At 40.0% G+C, this 14,898-nt stretch overlaps 1 protein-coding gene across 2 annotated transcripts in view; it reads right to left on the bottom strand.

Moving 5' to 3' along the window:
- Positions 1-3,267: 3,267 nt before the first annotated feature.
- Positions 3,268-14,898, bottom strand: part of CERS6 (ceramide synthase 6) — a 333,969-nt gene continuing 322,338 nt past the window's right edge. Inside the window, exons 9-11 of one of the 2 annotated variants that reach the window (XM_059053958.2) lie at positions 11,937-12,093; positions 11,361-11,384; positions 3,268-8,866 (exon numbers count right to left, since the gene is read on the bottom strand). In XM_059053958.2, coding sequence (XP_058909941.1) covers positions 8,714-8,866; positions 11,361-11,384; positions 11,937-12,093 — 334 coding nt within the window. In that variant the 3' untranslated portion in view covers positions 3,268-8,713. The remainder of the gene's footprint in view (positions 8,867-11,360; positions 11,385-11,936; positions 12,094-14,898) is intronic. The other variant, XM_059053959.2, reaches the window with a different exon arrangement.

The raw sequence follows: 14,898 nt of genomic DNA, 5'->3' as shown, positions 1-14,898 counted from the left end.
AGTATGACTGCTGTCCTTAAAAGAAGAGATTAGGACACAGACAGATACACAGAGAAATGACCATGTGAAGATACAGTGAGAAGGCAAGCCAAGGAAACAATCAGCCCTACTGACACCTTGATCTCCGACTTCTATCCTCTGTAGAGAAAGGGGTTGCAGGGGGGATAAATTTCTGTTAAGTCACCCAGTCTGTGATATTTTGTTATGGCAGCCCTAGCAAACTAATGCTTCTCGTTTCTTTGTTTTCTTTTTTCCTTTTCTTACTAGATTGGAAGTTCCATGAAAGCAGGAACCATATCTGTGTTATTCACCCTTCTATTCTTAGTGCTTGCAACAATTCCTGGCACCTAATGGGCTCTCTATAAATATTTTAAAATGATTGAATGATGCAGCCAGGAACCTGAGACTTTGGTGTTCAAGTTATCTCTGGCTAGGCCAATAGATTCATTATTCATTAATTAAAAAACAAACAAAACTCTTGCCTAAAGAATTGCTTCAAGACTCAAGTCATGAGTCCCAGTGCTTAGACCTTCTCACCCCATATTTTTCACAATTCCATTTGATTAATTCTCCAGCTCTTCAACCCTCTCTACTCAGTTCTTCTGTTTGTTTCTAGACACTTCTCTAGGCTGCATCTTTCTCCGCTGATGCCCTGCATGCCTGGGTCTGGGAAGCTGGTACCGCAGGCGGCTTCCCTTACCTGAGTCCTGCCACAAAACCCCTCAGCTTTCATGTCCCCAGCACCAGCGAGAGGAGGAGGGCCACACACAGGAAAATGCCGAGTTCAGAAAGACTTGGAGACAAAGTGTGATCTCATGCTGACCTTGTTTCCTAAGAGATGGGATGTTATTGTTGATAGCTCAGATCTCACCAGCAGTCTCCTAAGCAGGTTCTTCCATTCTGCTAACATTCTTTGTGCCCTATTACCTGCCAGGCCCTAGGTGAGGCTCCAGGAACACCACCAGCTCTATGCTGGTTATTTTGTTTGCCCTCCAGCCCCCGCCACCACCAGATCTCTGCTCTACACATGGCAGGTGGACCTCTGCTACCCACATCTCCCTGGGTGCCCACTGGCAGCTTTCTGGCTGAGTTCAGCCAATGGTGGCATGAGAAAACAGGAAGAGAGAGATGTCGGAGATGTTGACTCCCCATCCAAGTTTCCAGCTCCCACAAGGTAGCTTCTCCATCCACCCCCTCCCACTGGCCTCTGGTTACAGCCCAGGGAGCTAACAGCTTCCCATGCTTGCTGGCCTCTGGGTGCCTTACCATCCAGTTTGCCTTACAGTCCTGCCCAGGCCTCTGAAAATAGTTCTTCAGTTGAAGTTTCTTCCACTCAGACATCTACTAGTGACTTGTTTCCTGCCTGGACTCTGAAACACACTTTACATAATTCTTAAACTACAGTTTAGGAATGATGTAACTTTTCTCTCCTCATGCTACAGCAGCTTTGGGGATAATCCAGGATGTGGTCCTCAGGCTTGTCACTGAGGTGATTAGTTCTGAGGGACCACCCTGCCCCCTAGTAGATCCTGGTGCGTGACCTCGCTGTTGGGTTGTCCTGCCATCTTTCTTTCACCATTGGGGACACTGCTACCACTGCTCCAGGTGAAGCAAGTACAGGGTTGGTAGAAACAGAATTAGGGGGCAGAAATCACATGTGCCTTGGATGGATGTGGCCCAGCAGTAAGGAAGGGGGCCCAAGAGAAGCTGAGTTGCATCGTGGCTATTTGGTAGAGATGCTTGCAGAGTTAGACTCTGCTGTGTTAGCAGAACTGGAAGAGTTCTTGGTTTCCCCAAATGGTGCATTTGCTTATAGTCTATCTTTCTGTACCTCAGAGAAATTCTGGTGGTTTAATTTATTACAATAACTCATGCTTGGAATCAGAATGTTGTTGGGGGTGGTTATAATATTTGTAAGATTTTTAATAGGCTGTCTGCTTTATATTTTATAATGCTGGTGGTGGTGGGCGTGTCTGGTTGAATGTCAGTGCTATTTTTATGGCTCTTGAGATATGAGATGACATAAGCTTAAAGCAGAAGAGCAGCTGGGGAAGACACAGTTACACAGGAAAGACAAAGAGGGAGAGAAGGTCTAACAAAGTGGGGCACAGACCCCGAGAAGATGATGTCAGCCAAGCTCCTATGAGTGCACATACTCTGAGGGACAATTTTGTGTGTGTTGTGCTTTGTGTTGTTTATCCTAAGTGCCTCTTTTATAGTTTGGAAAAATTAGTACAGTCTGATATATTTGATCTGATTTTTTTTTTTTTTTTTTTGGCGGTACACGGGCCTCTCACTGTTGTGGCCTCTCCCGTTGCGGAGCACAGGCTCCAGACGCGCAGGCTCAGCGGCCATGGCTCACGGGCCCAGCCGCTCCGCTCCCGCGGCACGTGGGATCTTCCCAGACTGGGGCACGAACCCGTATCCCCTGCATCGGCAGGCGGACTCTCAACCACTGCGCCACCAGGGAAGCCCCTGATCTGATATCTTTATAAATTATATTTTTCCAGAATGAAGTACTACATAAAACTTACTTGAAGCAAGTGGAGCACAGGGTGTCGGATGGTGAACCGACAACAGAGTTCAACAGACCACAAGAGAACCTGAAATAGAGAGGTTTATTATTCACAGGTCCTGGGGGGAGTATATGGCACACCTGAAGGGGCCACACAGGGACGTCAAGGCAGGGTACAGACAGAGAGAAAGAAACAGAACCTGGGACACATGCTTTTATTAGGGTCCACAAGTGGAGTGCTTTGGGGTCCCTGGGCTATGGCCAGATCAGTCAATTCAAGCCAAAAGAGGGAGGTTTTGGTAAGCCCCCTGGGGGAGTCTTATCTAAGGGACGCATAAGGCATACAAGCACTGGGAGGCAGGAGAGACTGTTGATCACAAGGGCTGAAGTCACATATTGGGGACTTACATTTGCTTGTGACTCTGGGCTGCTATTCAGGACATGCACCTGGATGAGGGGCTAGTGTCAAGTTATGGTACCTGCAGGCTGCGAGGCAAACAAAATGGTTGCTGTGGCAACACCACCATCAAGTAGCTTAGCTAAATTCTCGACAAAATAACATATAAATAGAACATTATATGGAACGTATAAATATTACATCCTTTTGTGTAATCACAGAGACTACTGAGATTTGAGAAGGCTTACAAGAAACTCATAGGATGATGTGAGGATAAATCTTATCCAGGAAGATGTGACATATTACCAACACAAGCTCGGTAGTGCTTACAGAAAAGGGCATTTACACTGTACTCTTAATACTTATCTTTATTATGAAAGTGTTTTCAAAGTAAAATGATCCTCATTACAATGATTGCTTCCAGGGATCAAGAATGAATAATTATATTTTCATATAAAAATCAGCAAAACATAATAACAATACATAAAATAATTCTAATTGGCTAACAGTACATCATTCCATTTCTGACAGAGATGCTCAAGCGCTGAATTGTCTTAACACATAAGGTTTTGCCACCTATTCTATTTCTCACGGCAAGTTGAAAAAAAATCAAATCCCCAATCTAACCACTTTCCCCTTGCATGACACCAAATTGGCTATGGAGGTAACTGATCATGTGGGTAAAGAGGTGATGAAAATCATGAGCTTAGAGGCTTTATGAAACTTTGGGAAATCAAACTTGGAGGGTGTTTTCCATGTTTAAATTAATGAAGCTCTAAGTTCCAGAATCACCACATAACTGTTCCTATTACAGAGCTAATTTCTCTTTGGCAACTAATCTTTAAAAAGCCCTAATTTTTAAGAGCAGTTTTACAATGACAGTTTAAAAAAATTACTGTAGATTCAAAAGAAAAAAAGATGTCTCTATAAAATCTAATTTTTCACCTAACACAGAAATCATACCATACCAACAGCTGTTGTTCCCTGGTTTCCAGGCCATGCAACATATACCGAAATAGGAAGCCAAGCTTTCATGGACTTGTGTTAAGGATAACAGGCTCACGTGGGTACAATACTTTTTAGGAAAAATGGAATCAGGCATAGAAGGAAGTATGGTACACAACTGATCCAAAGGCTATTGGGAAATTGATAGCAGATAAGTGACAATATTCTGGCTTCCTTTTATTAAGAGTCCCAGGAGACTTAAAGGAATGTGAGTGAAAGATAAACAAGACAGATCTTAGGCTAGTGGTCCCTTCCCATTGCTTCCTGGGCAATCTTGAGACTGTCTAGTCTTGTGGAGACACCATATGATGGGCTGTCTGCCTGCAGAGACTTTGAGCGGATGGGGTCTCAGCTTGTAGTGATTTGGTAATGTGCTCCTTTCAAAGGCTTCAGGTTGAACTCACATTGGAAAGACTAAAGTTCTCCTTTGGGTATCTACAGATCTTATTAACAGTTACTTGTTTTATGTTCTCGAACACAATTTTCTCCATAAAAACCAGCATCAGGTATGCTCCCTCCGAGCGCATGTTAGAGGCGTTCCAATAGCATAGAGTGGACCAGTGAACAGGCCTCCTCGGCATCTACTGAGCGCCCCCTAGGGGACGGGAGGGGACCACGCATACAAATGCAAACCACAGGGCCTTTTTCTGGCCTATTACTAATGAAGAATTAAAATGTGGCCACAGCGAACCAGTGCTAATTACTATCTGGTAATTTGATAATGGTACAATTTCATTTAACCAAGAGAAACTTATCCCTACTCTGGGACAACAATAACTTCATTTAAAAAAATATCTTGCTGCATTTTGCGTGAACTGTTTGTGACTGACAGCACTCCTTCCATGGACAGCACACAAGTGCAGACTTTGATCTCATTTGATCTTTTCTTATTTTAACATTAGGAACATTTCAGGGCTACTAATATTTATCTACAACGCAGGAATGAGCCAAAGACAAAGTAAAAAAAGTAAGCTAATTAGAATCTTAAGATCTCAAATAGCACACGAAATGTAAACATTTAACCTCTTATTTCCAAAGGATTTCTTGAAACCTCTTTGGACATAATGATATCATCACACATACTGATAAAGAGAATTATTTAATACCTTCAGAATTATTCTGTATACTTTTCATACTTCAAATTAAGAAAAAAATACTCAAATATTCAGGCAACTTTGGCATTAACATCTCCAAGAAGGGGACAAAAATAACTACCAATGCAAAAATCATGAATAGATTGGGAACAATCACAGGTGTCCATAAAGTTCTCTTGGAAGAGCTCTTTCGTAAAGACTCAGGTAACTTGGAATGAAATGTGATTTTTTTACTTTGGCCCAGATAAATGAGGTTGAAAAATATAGAGTGGAAGATTCAGGCCCTTTCTACCCAAGGTGCAAGCATTTAGTTTGCTCAAATTCAAACGCTATCCAATACTCAGAATGGAAAATTTGGTAACAGAACTGGACATTTTGAGGTTTACCCACCATTTTGGCTAAAGGTGATCACCTGATTTTATCCCACTAAAGAGTTATTTCTCTCACCCAATTGCTTGTTTTCTTTGGAGAGCCTATCTTTTTTCCTAGTTCATTTTTGTTAGATGCCTGTTTCATTATCTGATGGTATCTCAGGATACCATCTGTCTAGCAGCCTAGCAGGAGTTGGATGTTAATAAAATCCTGGGGTGAAGCAGAAATCATGTGCATTTTTTCCAACACTTAGATTAATAATCCAAAGCAGTTGCTGCCCCATTCTCAACATTCGTATCACTTAGTTTGGAAATGGGAACTACTTAGATGCTGACTTTAGGGCCTCCATGATCTTAGCTCTGAGACAAAGAGGCTGAAGGAGTCTACCACTCTCAGCTGACGGGGGGCCATGAACAGGAAGTGGAGAAGGAGGTGGGAAGTTTCTATTGCACATGGCAGATGGTTTTCATGAAAAGAATATGGATAAGGACAAGTCAGTGATATTTTGGTTTTATCACGTTTTTCTGAGAAACATACAGGTACATACATAGATCACATATTTTTATACCATTTATTGACCCAAGGCCAAATTCTACTTGATTTTCTACATTTTTCTCCCTCTAATCAATCTACAAAAGCTATAGAATTGGAGAATAAGACATTACCTTTTCTAGACTCCTTCCTACATATCTCTTTGTACCTTGGGAAGGTTTGAATATGACCAGGACAGGCTAAGTTAATCAATGGGAAACAACACTCTTACTAAACCTACAGTTTACTTTACAAAATCCACTTCCAAAGCTATGGCTTGGCACAGGTTTACGATAGGCTATCTCACATATTTTCCTCTCTCAGCCTTATCAGGCCACCATGGGACAGCAGTAGACAAGATCTATTATTCTTCATCTCAAAAGACCTACAAACACCATTCTCATTGGTCAAAAAGAACTCTTTGCCTTAAAATGTGAAATGAAATAAAAATCCACAGATACATAGAGGACTGCATTAAGTTACTGCCATTGGTCAGAGAGGCTCTGAGAATTCTCAATCGTTCTAAGTGACTTTTGGGAAAAACAAAAGATTGTTCAGATGTCTTTGTTAAGGACAGACTTAATTTTCTTCATTTCATGCAAATCTTCTAAACCTTTAATTTACAAGCTGATCTTTTGAAATTATTTTTCTGTGCTAAAAGTGTCAGATGATCCAAAGTTGAACACACTGTGGTTCTCTGGTTTATTTCACCCATCAGAAGACTTGCTCTAGACACTAAAGCAAGGCACAAGTCATTCTTCTGTTCCATATTTTAGCTGATAAGAAACTTTCACCTTCTCAAAAATTTTCAGCTATAACATGCATGCTGTTTACTTTTTATATATCTGCATTTTAGCAGATGTTCAGATGACTTAACAAGTATATTTGGTATTTAATGATCGGTCTTACAAACACGACCAGCCACAAATTACACTCCTAGACATATCCCTGTTCTGTGAAATAAAATAATAAGGCTTTACAAGAAGAGTTAGTTATACTGTTTCTTCAATAAACAAGCAGACATATTTCCAAGGCTCTTCAATCATTACTATGGACCATACCCAAAACACACTATTTTATAAATAGGTGGGAAAAGAGTTAACATTACAGCGTGAGGTTTTTGTTTGGAAGTATTAATACTCATGTTGCACACTGTGGGCACAAAGCTTTATTTCAAATTTTTTAAAAATTTGAATTGAATATGAATGGTTTTGAGCAGGACATGCACTTCCTAGTATTTTGCTGTTCCCTTCACTAGCCCTGACTTGCACATTGATATCACTGCATTGTGGTTTGGGACTCTTTTTTTAGAAGATGGTCTTTCTGATTTATGAAATAAGTATTTATAATACCTTTTTATTCCCTCTTACTAAAAGTTGGTTTCAAGAAAAGAGATAAAATCTTTGGTTTATGTGTATGGTTTTCTTAACTATACATAAATAACACTGCCCTGTAGGAGATTATGGAAACTTATTTTTTCAGTAATCTTTCTCATTGCTGAGTAGAATTTTTATTGTTTTTTTTCTGGAAATAGCTCCCTTTGAACAAAAATTCCTGGAAACTGAGCAAGTTCTTCAAAGAAGCAAACAAAAGGACTTAGAGTGTAACACTGCTCAGTTTCTAGTAACAGGAAATTCTGTTATGTTATGGGTTATGTTTAAGGAGAAAAGACAAAGGGTAAAATGGTCTTCCTCCCATTGGCTTTATTTTGCTCAGAAAAATAAAAACATCAAGATCAAATACTAGATAGGGCACTTTCTTGAAAGCTGGTTGTGGAAAAGTACTTTGCATTACAGGTGACTTTTGCCAACTCTTGGAAGTCTCCTTTTTCTGTCCCCAAATATATTTAGCTTCTTTTTTTCATGACATGGCAAAAGACAGCACTAATTACAGGGGTAGTGGTAAAACCTGGTTGAAATCTGCTGCTCTCTTTGTATTATTCTCAGATCATGGGACAAATTCCCAGTAGGAAGAGTGACTTCTTTGTTTGTAACCATGACCTTAAGTCTTCCTTCAGAGCCAGAGCACTGACCCCATAATAGAGAATAAAAAAAATCTCTGTAACCTCCAAAGTTAATCCCCAGCTAGCTGCCATTGTCACTGAATAAATCTTGGCCGTGTGAATAAGAAATGACATCTAATCCAAAGCAATGTAATACAAAACAAAATTTTTAAGTCCTCCAATAACCACACTCTTTAATTGCAACAGCTAATTGACCACGAAGAGTGACAATTACAAAACTGAGCTCATCCTGTTTCAACTTTACACTGGGAGAAAGCTCACTGAGACTGTACAGGCCATTTCGAAACAGGCACTGTAACACAAAGAAAGCAAACCTATTTGGAGCTGTACGAGAATCCTGCACCGGGATTTGCTTGCTCTAAGTGACCAATTAAGCTAATGCTCCTAGCGGACTGGCTTAGGGGAATAGAAAGGGCTATAAGCAGATGGAGTGCCCCCCTCCCTGTCACGAACCCAGAGAGTAAAAGGAGTGAGGAAACCCTCTGTTGTCCACAGATTCACAAACAAATACAAAAAAATAAATAATATTCTAAGACAGTACAAATGCAAATACTGTTCCCTTGTGCCAATTACATAAAGCATGCCTACATATACAGAATGGTAATTCTTCCTCATTCACAGACAGGACATATGGCAGTGCACTATTCAAAATGCTTTGATAATCCTAATTTTTGTTTCTGGTGCTGAGAGATTATGAAAGGAACTGCATTTGCAACTTATTAAATACTTCCAGGAACAAACAGTTCACTTTATTTGGGACTTGTAGTTTGGAGTAATTAATCATCCATGGAGCAAGGGCCAGTGAGGAGATACCCGTTGGTACCACTGGTCCCATTGGTGGTGGTCGCGGCATGGGGGTTATTCCCTGGAGGTTCCGAGTCCTCCTCATCTGAGCTAGACTCAATATCGCTTCGATCATCCTTGGACACCTGTGGAATACGAGAAGGTGAGTGCAGCCAGCTCCGAAGGAACCGTTAAGGTATGGCATGCTCAGAAGTATATGCACAATCATACATGAAGAAAACCAGATCTAAATATTTAAAAAATCAAAGAGGATAGGAACATTGCCATAGTAATAAGTTACCCTTCCTTGGAGATAGACATTTGGGCGACTAAGTCAGTTATCAAGGAATGTAGGTGGATTTAGGCAGCACGGGGGCTAGCTTTGTTGACTTCCTTAAGGTACCTTTGGATATTGAGAATGTACTAGACCATGAACCCCACTCTTACTGGCAAAGTGGCATATGGTACTACTGGAATGGCACTATAGGAATTTGGTACAAATGGATCCATTTATTCTCTGATGATCACATTCTCTTTGAGAATCATTTAAAGTCAGCTCTTAATTAACTACACTAATGGAGATATTCACTAGCTCTGTTCACTACAACATCATTCTTATTTGGCTTTTTAATGCATTCTTTGATGATTTAACTTTTCTTTTTTGTCTGCTAGAATTAAGTAGAAATTTTGTTGTGTATACCACATAACAACTAATGGCAGCAGGAGGCATTTGGGGCACTTGCTGGGTGAGGTCTAGTTGAAAATATTTCCCAAGAAAAATCTACTGGCTCGATCATCATGAATTGGTTCCCATCATTCCAGGGTTCTTCTCTCCTCCATCCAGACTCTACAAGTCATGAGTAAGGCACCAGGATATAAATCTGTATGTTACCACAAAGGATGAAAAAAAATCATACTGTCTCACAAGGAGGTAATGTAGGAAGAAATTACAGAAATACTCTACTGCTTTTAAAATTGAAAGAGTTTGAACCTCCTACTCTATGTCTACGTCATGGTAAACACTTTTTTCCCACAGGCTTTAAGACCTTTGAGTAACTGCGTGCTGTTTACTTATTGGTGGTGGTAGCAATAGGAACCTGGTAGCTTGCTTGGCTTCACAGAAAGTTTCCCAGTCTAGTCCCTTATGATTCTCTAAGAGGTGGCTTGGGAAGTTGGCAGAATCTCCTGGCAGGCTTTTCAGAATGAACTGGGTTCCACATCTCATCCTCTCTGTCACTGCTACCCCCCAACCGGAGAACCCTGGAATCCACTGCCCTCCCAATTTGAGAAGCCACCCTCACTGCAGGAGAACGTCACCTCCGTCAGGTGGGGTGGGGTGAGGTGGGGACAGGAGAAAGTCCTGAGCTGAGCACAGCTGCTCCGGCCTAAGCAGAGGTGACTGAGTAAATATGTAAAAATGGACCTCACTCCAATGGCCCTTGAGATGAGATGAGACTCACAAGGACCATCTCCAAGAAGATTTAGATACTGACACACCAAAATGACAAGATTATAAGGATACTTTAACTTAAAAAAAAAAAAATGGTCACAAAGACAGCATTAGAAGAAAAGCTCCACTATGTTTAGAAATCCATTAGTCATAAATTAAGCTGCTAATAGGAAAGAAAACTCCAGTTTCAGAGAGCGATTAATTTACATTTGCATGCTTAATAAGATGATTTTTAATTGCATTTGGAAAAAAAAAATCTATATTTATGTTACCTCCAAAGGAAGGAACGATTTAGAATATCTCAAAATAACCCACAGGAATACAGAGTCCATAATTCATGGCCAAGATGAATCTTACTGCCCTAGGTGAACAGCAAAGGCAGTTAAGATATTTTTGAAGCCTGAGATCTGGAATAAAATTGACTGTCTCCTAATAAAGTTAAAGAAGTAAACTAGAGAGAAGACAGTGTATCTGGTGGAAATAGCAATGCAATAAGGACACAAATGATCTAATCTACAGCCTCCTTGCATCTTCAGTTACCATTATCATCTTGACAGTATTGTGCACATTGATTTGTTTCCAAATGAGGACAGGAGCGTTTTTTAAAATAGAAATGCATGCTCATTTTAAAGAGTATGAGGTCACCGAGAAAAAATGAACTTTTGCTTTTAAACAATTCATTGCTCAAAATATTTTGTATTTACATAGGAGCTGATGCCGAGAACTGGCTTCATAGTACGTGACTAGATGTCCCGAGCCCCGGCGGAAGGGGCTCACAAGGCAGTAACGTGCTGCCCTGCTGCCCAGGGCAGCCCTGGCAAAGAGCCGATGCTCTGGTCTCCCTTCGGGACCGCGTTGATCCTCTCCCCAACTTAGTTCTGTTTCTCCTACTTCACTTTGGTCTATTTCTGTTTTTTAGCTGACATGTTGAATACCAGTGAAAGAAATCCATCTCCTCCATTGGATCATGCAAAATTTAGCAGAATGAAAGCTCACACAAAAGGTCACTAACTGAGCTGTCCCTAGCATCCCTCACAGCTGGTGGGAGCTACACCTCGGTTAGAGCCTCCAGGCAGTGCCAACAGATTAGACAGAACAATATGCGTGGAAACAAAAGCATCAGAGTGCCCCTCCAAAGGGCTAACGTGGGACCCAGGACTGGCATAGAGAGAGAGGCGTGAGAAACTTACATGTAAAGGGTTCCACTTCCCAGACTTCCAGGTTGGCAGAAGGAAGAGAACGAACAATGAAAGTAAGAAAATGTCACAGAGAACGTTCCAGAAAAGTCACTGCTCTACACAGAGGGCTTGAGGCCTGGGAAGCTTTATTCAAATCAGCTTCATGAGCCCATTTTTAACCAAAGGGCTTTAACTAAATTTTTACTGACAAAGTCATAAATGGTCATACTGCGTCAAGCAACCCTTTCTCATAAAAGAATTATTAAATTTCTGTTTGGTATAAGTATAATCAGAGGAGGACCAAGGGAGACAGAGAAAGGGAGAGTAGGAACACAACAAATAATACACCTCCATTGAATCTAAAATTATAAATGCAGATCATTCAGCAAAGCGATGCTATGTGTAAAAAAATCAACTAAACAGAAGAAAATGAAACTTTATATTGTGTTTCAAAGAGGTTATGATAAACCTTGAAGGAGAAAAAACAGTTTTGAAGAAATTCTAAATAATAAATAATTTCTTGTTGATTAGAAGAACACAAAACCATAATTTTCTGGGACATATTAGAAAGGGTGAGTTTTATCTTACCTTGCCTTTTGAAATAGCTTTGCAAGCTATTTTTACGATCAAGTAAGACCAGAAGCAGTTCAAGCCTTGTATTACCAACAGCAGTAGGTTAAAAACCCACCAGGAAGGGTAAGGTCCAACAATCTCCCAACTTTCAAATAATGTGGTATTTAACACCCTAAGGAAAAGGAGAAAGTAATCATTGAACGCAGCTTTTCACTTTGCCTTCAAAGGAACTCTAGTTACTGCAAAGAAGCATGAAGTCAATGATATCCACTGACTACGCCCTGCAAGGATGGTCTGAAGGCTGACAAGGTACTTAGAAGAATCATCACCTGAACGATTCCCCTGGTGGCATAACATTCCTTTGGATTCTAGCTTGAACAGTGTACTTATGCTCCCATTCACTTTTGTTGCCATTTCTCCCGTTAATTTTCATTGCATTTTCAATTGATTCTATTTCTCACTACTGGTTAAAAGGCCTGTATCATCCTTGAAGTTGCTTTTGGCCTTTAAATAAGTGTGAGGAATACCATTTAATAACATTACATTGCAAGAAAATAAAGAGTAATTAATTCCAGAAACACTAGTTAAGTTTAAACTATATGCTTAGCACAGTGAGTTAGAATACACTTGAGACCTACTCCCTGTCCTCAAGTGGTTTATAGTCTAGTAGGGGAGCCTGTACTGGGTCCTGAATTTTGTAAGCCTTCCCCTGGGAAAGAACTGGCAACTGAAAGATATCATATTGAAGTGATGTCTTGAGATGAGTGTTGGAAGGATTTAAAAAAAATTATTAGAATATAATGAATATACTTAGTTTTAAGAGTATGTACTTGAGGCAGGCGAAAGTATTTGAAGTAATTGGTTCCCTTTGTTATCCACCATCAGGACCAGGATGGAGCCGCCACCTGGGGCAGATACAGGACGGCTGGTTTTAGTGCTTGGCTCTCATCCTTGCTGTATCTGCTCCTAAGCCTTTGGAAGTTGATTCATGCCTTCTGGACTCATACTGCTGCCACACAGAAGCACGGTAGCCACAAAATTTTGGAATTACTCTCACTTCCTTGCTTTCCTCCTTAGCTTAGTGATGGGCTCGTTTGGAGATCTAAGTGGACTGACAAAACTCATGGAAGTGTATTTCCACCAACTGTCCCTGCAGCGCTTTGCCGGGACCCTCAGGAGAGGTTAGGTGGACATCACTCAGTGACTAAGAGGGAGGGATGGAAAACTCTTGACTGTAAGACACAGACCACTCATACAAGAACAGAGGGCACACAGACAGAAAATTTTAATATAAGAGTGTGATGAATGCTTTGAGAGAGGTTAAGAAAAGTACTTAGTGAATTCACAAAAGGAAAAAAAAACACATTTATTTGAGTTGGGATAAGAGGTAAAGAAAAAAAGGAGAATGAATAATAGACATAAACAGGTCCCCCATGCCAATTTCAGCAACCTGCATTCATAGACCAGAATGAGACAAACAGAGTGTCTCTAACCCTGACATAGGAGTTATCTCTCCAGAACAATGCTCAATACACATGGATTTAAAATCCTAAAATCAATAGTATGGAGCTGAATTTGACAATTCATTAAAAGTATATTACTCTATGATATAGTAGTATTCATTCTGGTGGAGGGGGACCAACATTAGGAAATCTATGAATATAATTATCACACGTCCATAGGCCAAATTGGTACAAACCTAATTATTCCACCTGCACTGAAAGACATTTGGCAATGTTCCGTTCTCCACTGCTGATGTTTAAAACGTGGAACTTAAGGCACTTAATATGATTTTTATCCAGCTCAACTCAGAAGTGGTCATAATATTTAACAAATACCGGAGTTATTGACTTTATAATTAGGAACAAACCATGGACAACCGGCATCACCATTATTATTTAACCCTATTCTGGTAGTTCTGGCTGTTAAGTATGGTAAAAAGTCAGAGTTCATTTCAAATAATAAATCTCTGTAATTATTTCAAAAACAGCAAACAATCAAAATTTCCAATAACAGGTAGTAGTTAAAAAACTATGAAGATATTCCAGAAATTATAAAGTCACTCACAATATTAAATATGTTTCAAGAGTTTCTTATGATAGAGAAAAATCATAATATCTCAATTCCATAAAATAAATATATATTTGCACATACACACAGAAAAAGTAAGAGAATTATAATTCATTGGAAGGAATTAAAGCCGTTATAGACTTTCTTTCTTTGGTGGATTAGGGAATTTTGAATTTTCTTCTCTATATTCTTCTCTTTTCCAAATCCATGACAAATAATTAGGACAAAGTACAAGTTATTTATAAAAAGGAATAAGTTAGGATAATGCCTATATTCCTGCCTTGTTTGTTATCCCCAGAGGCAGCCATGTCTTTATACACAGTTTGCAGGCCACGGGACAACAGGTCTAAACAAAGGTGAACTCCACGACAGCGAGGGAGGACTTACATACCTTACGCTTTTCTATCTCCAGCACCTTGCAAAACACTGCGAAGTAATTTGCTCGCTGGACCTGATGGCTGATTGACTGTGTGTTTGTTCAAAAATCAAATAAATAGATATGCACAAGACAACTCGGGAATAATCACAATAATTTTATTTCAGAACTAGCTCTGCTTCTTGACATATTAAACATGTTGACCTTCAGAGGGAATTTAGTTTATTTGAACAGAAAGAGGTCCTGTAGAAATGGCAACCATGACTGAATGATGCTACGCATTATAAGTTAGCCTTTGCTGAATTATAAGTTTGAGAACCTTTCTCACCATTACAGTTTGCTTGGCTTATTATGAACAGAGTGTCACGCAGTCGCTGGTGACATGATAGTCACATAAATTTCTGAAACACTGCATCAGAGTTTACAGGCTTTGCCATGACAGTCAGTGGCACTCTGAAATGCCACTCAAAAGTAATGGGATTTCTTTGAAAATTGACTTGGCTGCCTGCAGAGACAATTGAGAAAAAAACA

This window comes from Kogia breviceps, chromosome 2 (assembly GCF_026419965.1).
Source record: "Kogia breviceps isolate mKogBre1 chromosome 2, mKogBre1 haplotype 1, whole genome shotgun sequence".
Classification (NCBI taxonomy): Eukaryota; Metazoa; Chordata; class Mammalia; order Artiodactyla; family Physeteridae; genus Kogia; species Kogia breviceps.
This window is presented reverse-complemented; position numbering and strand designations above follow the sequence as displayed.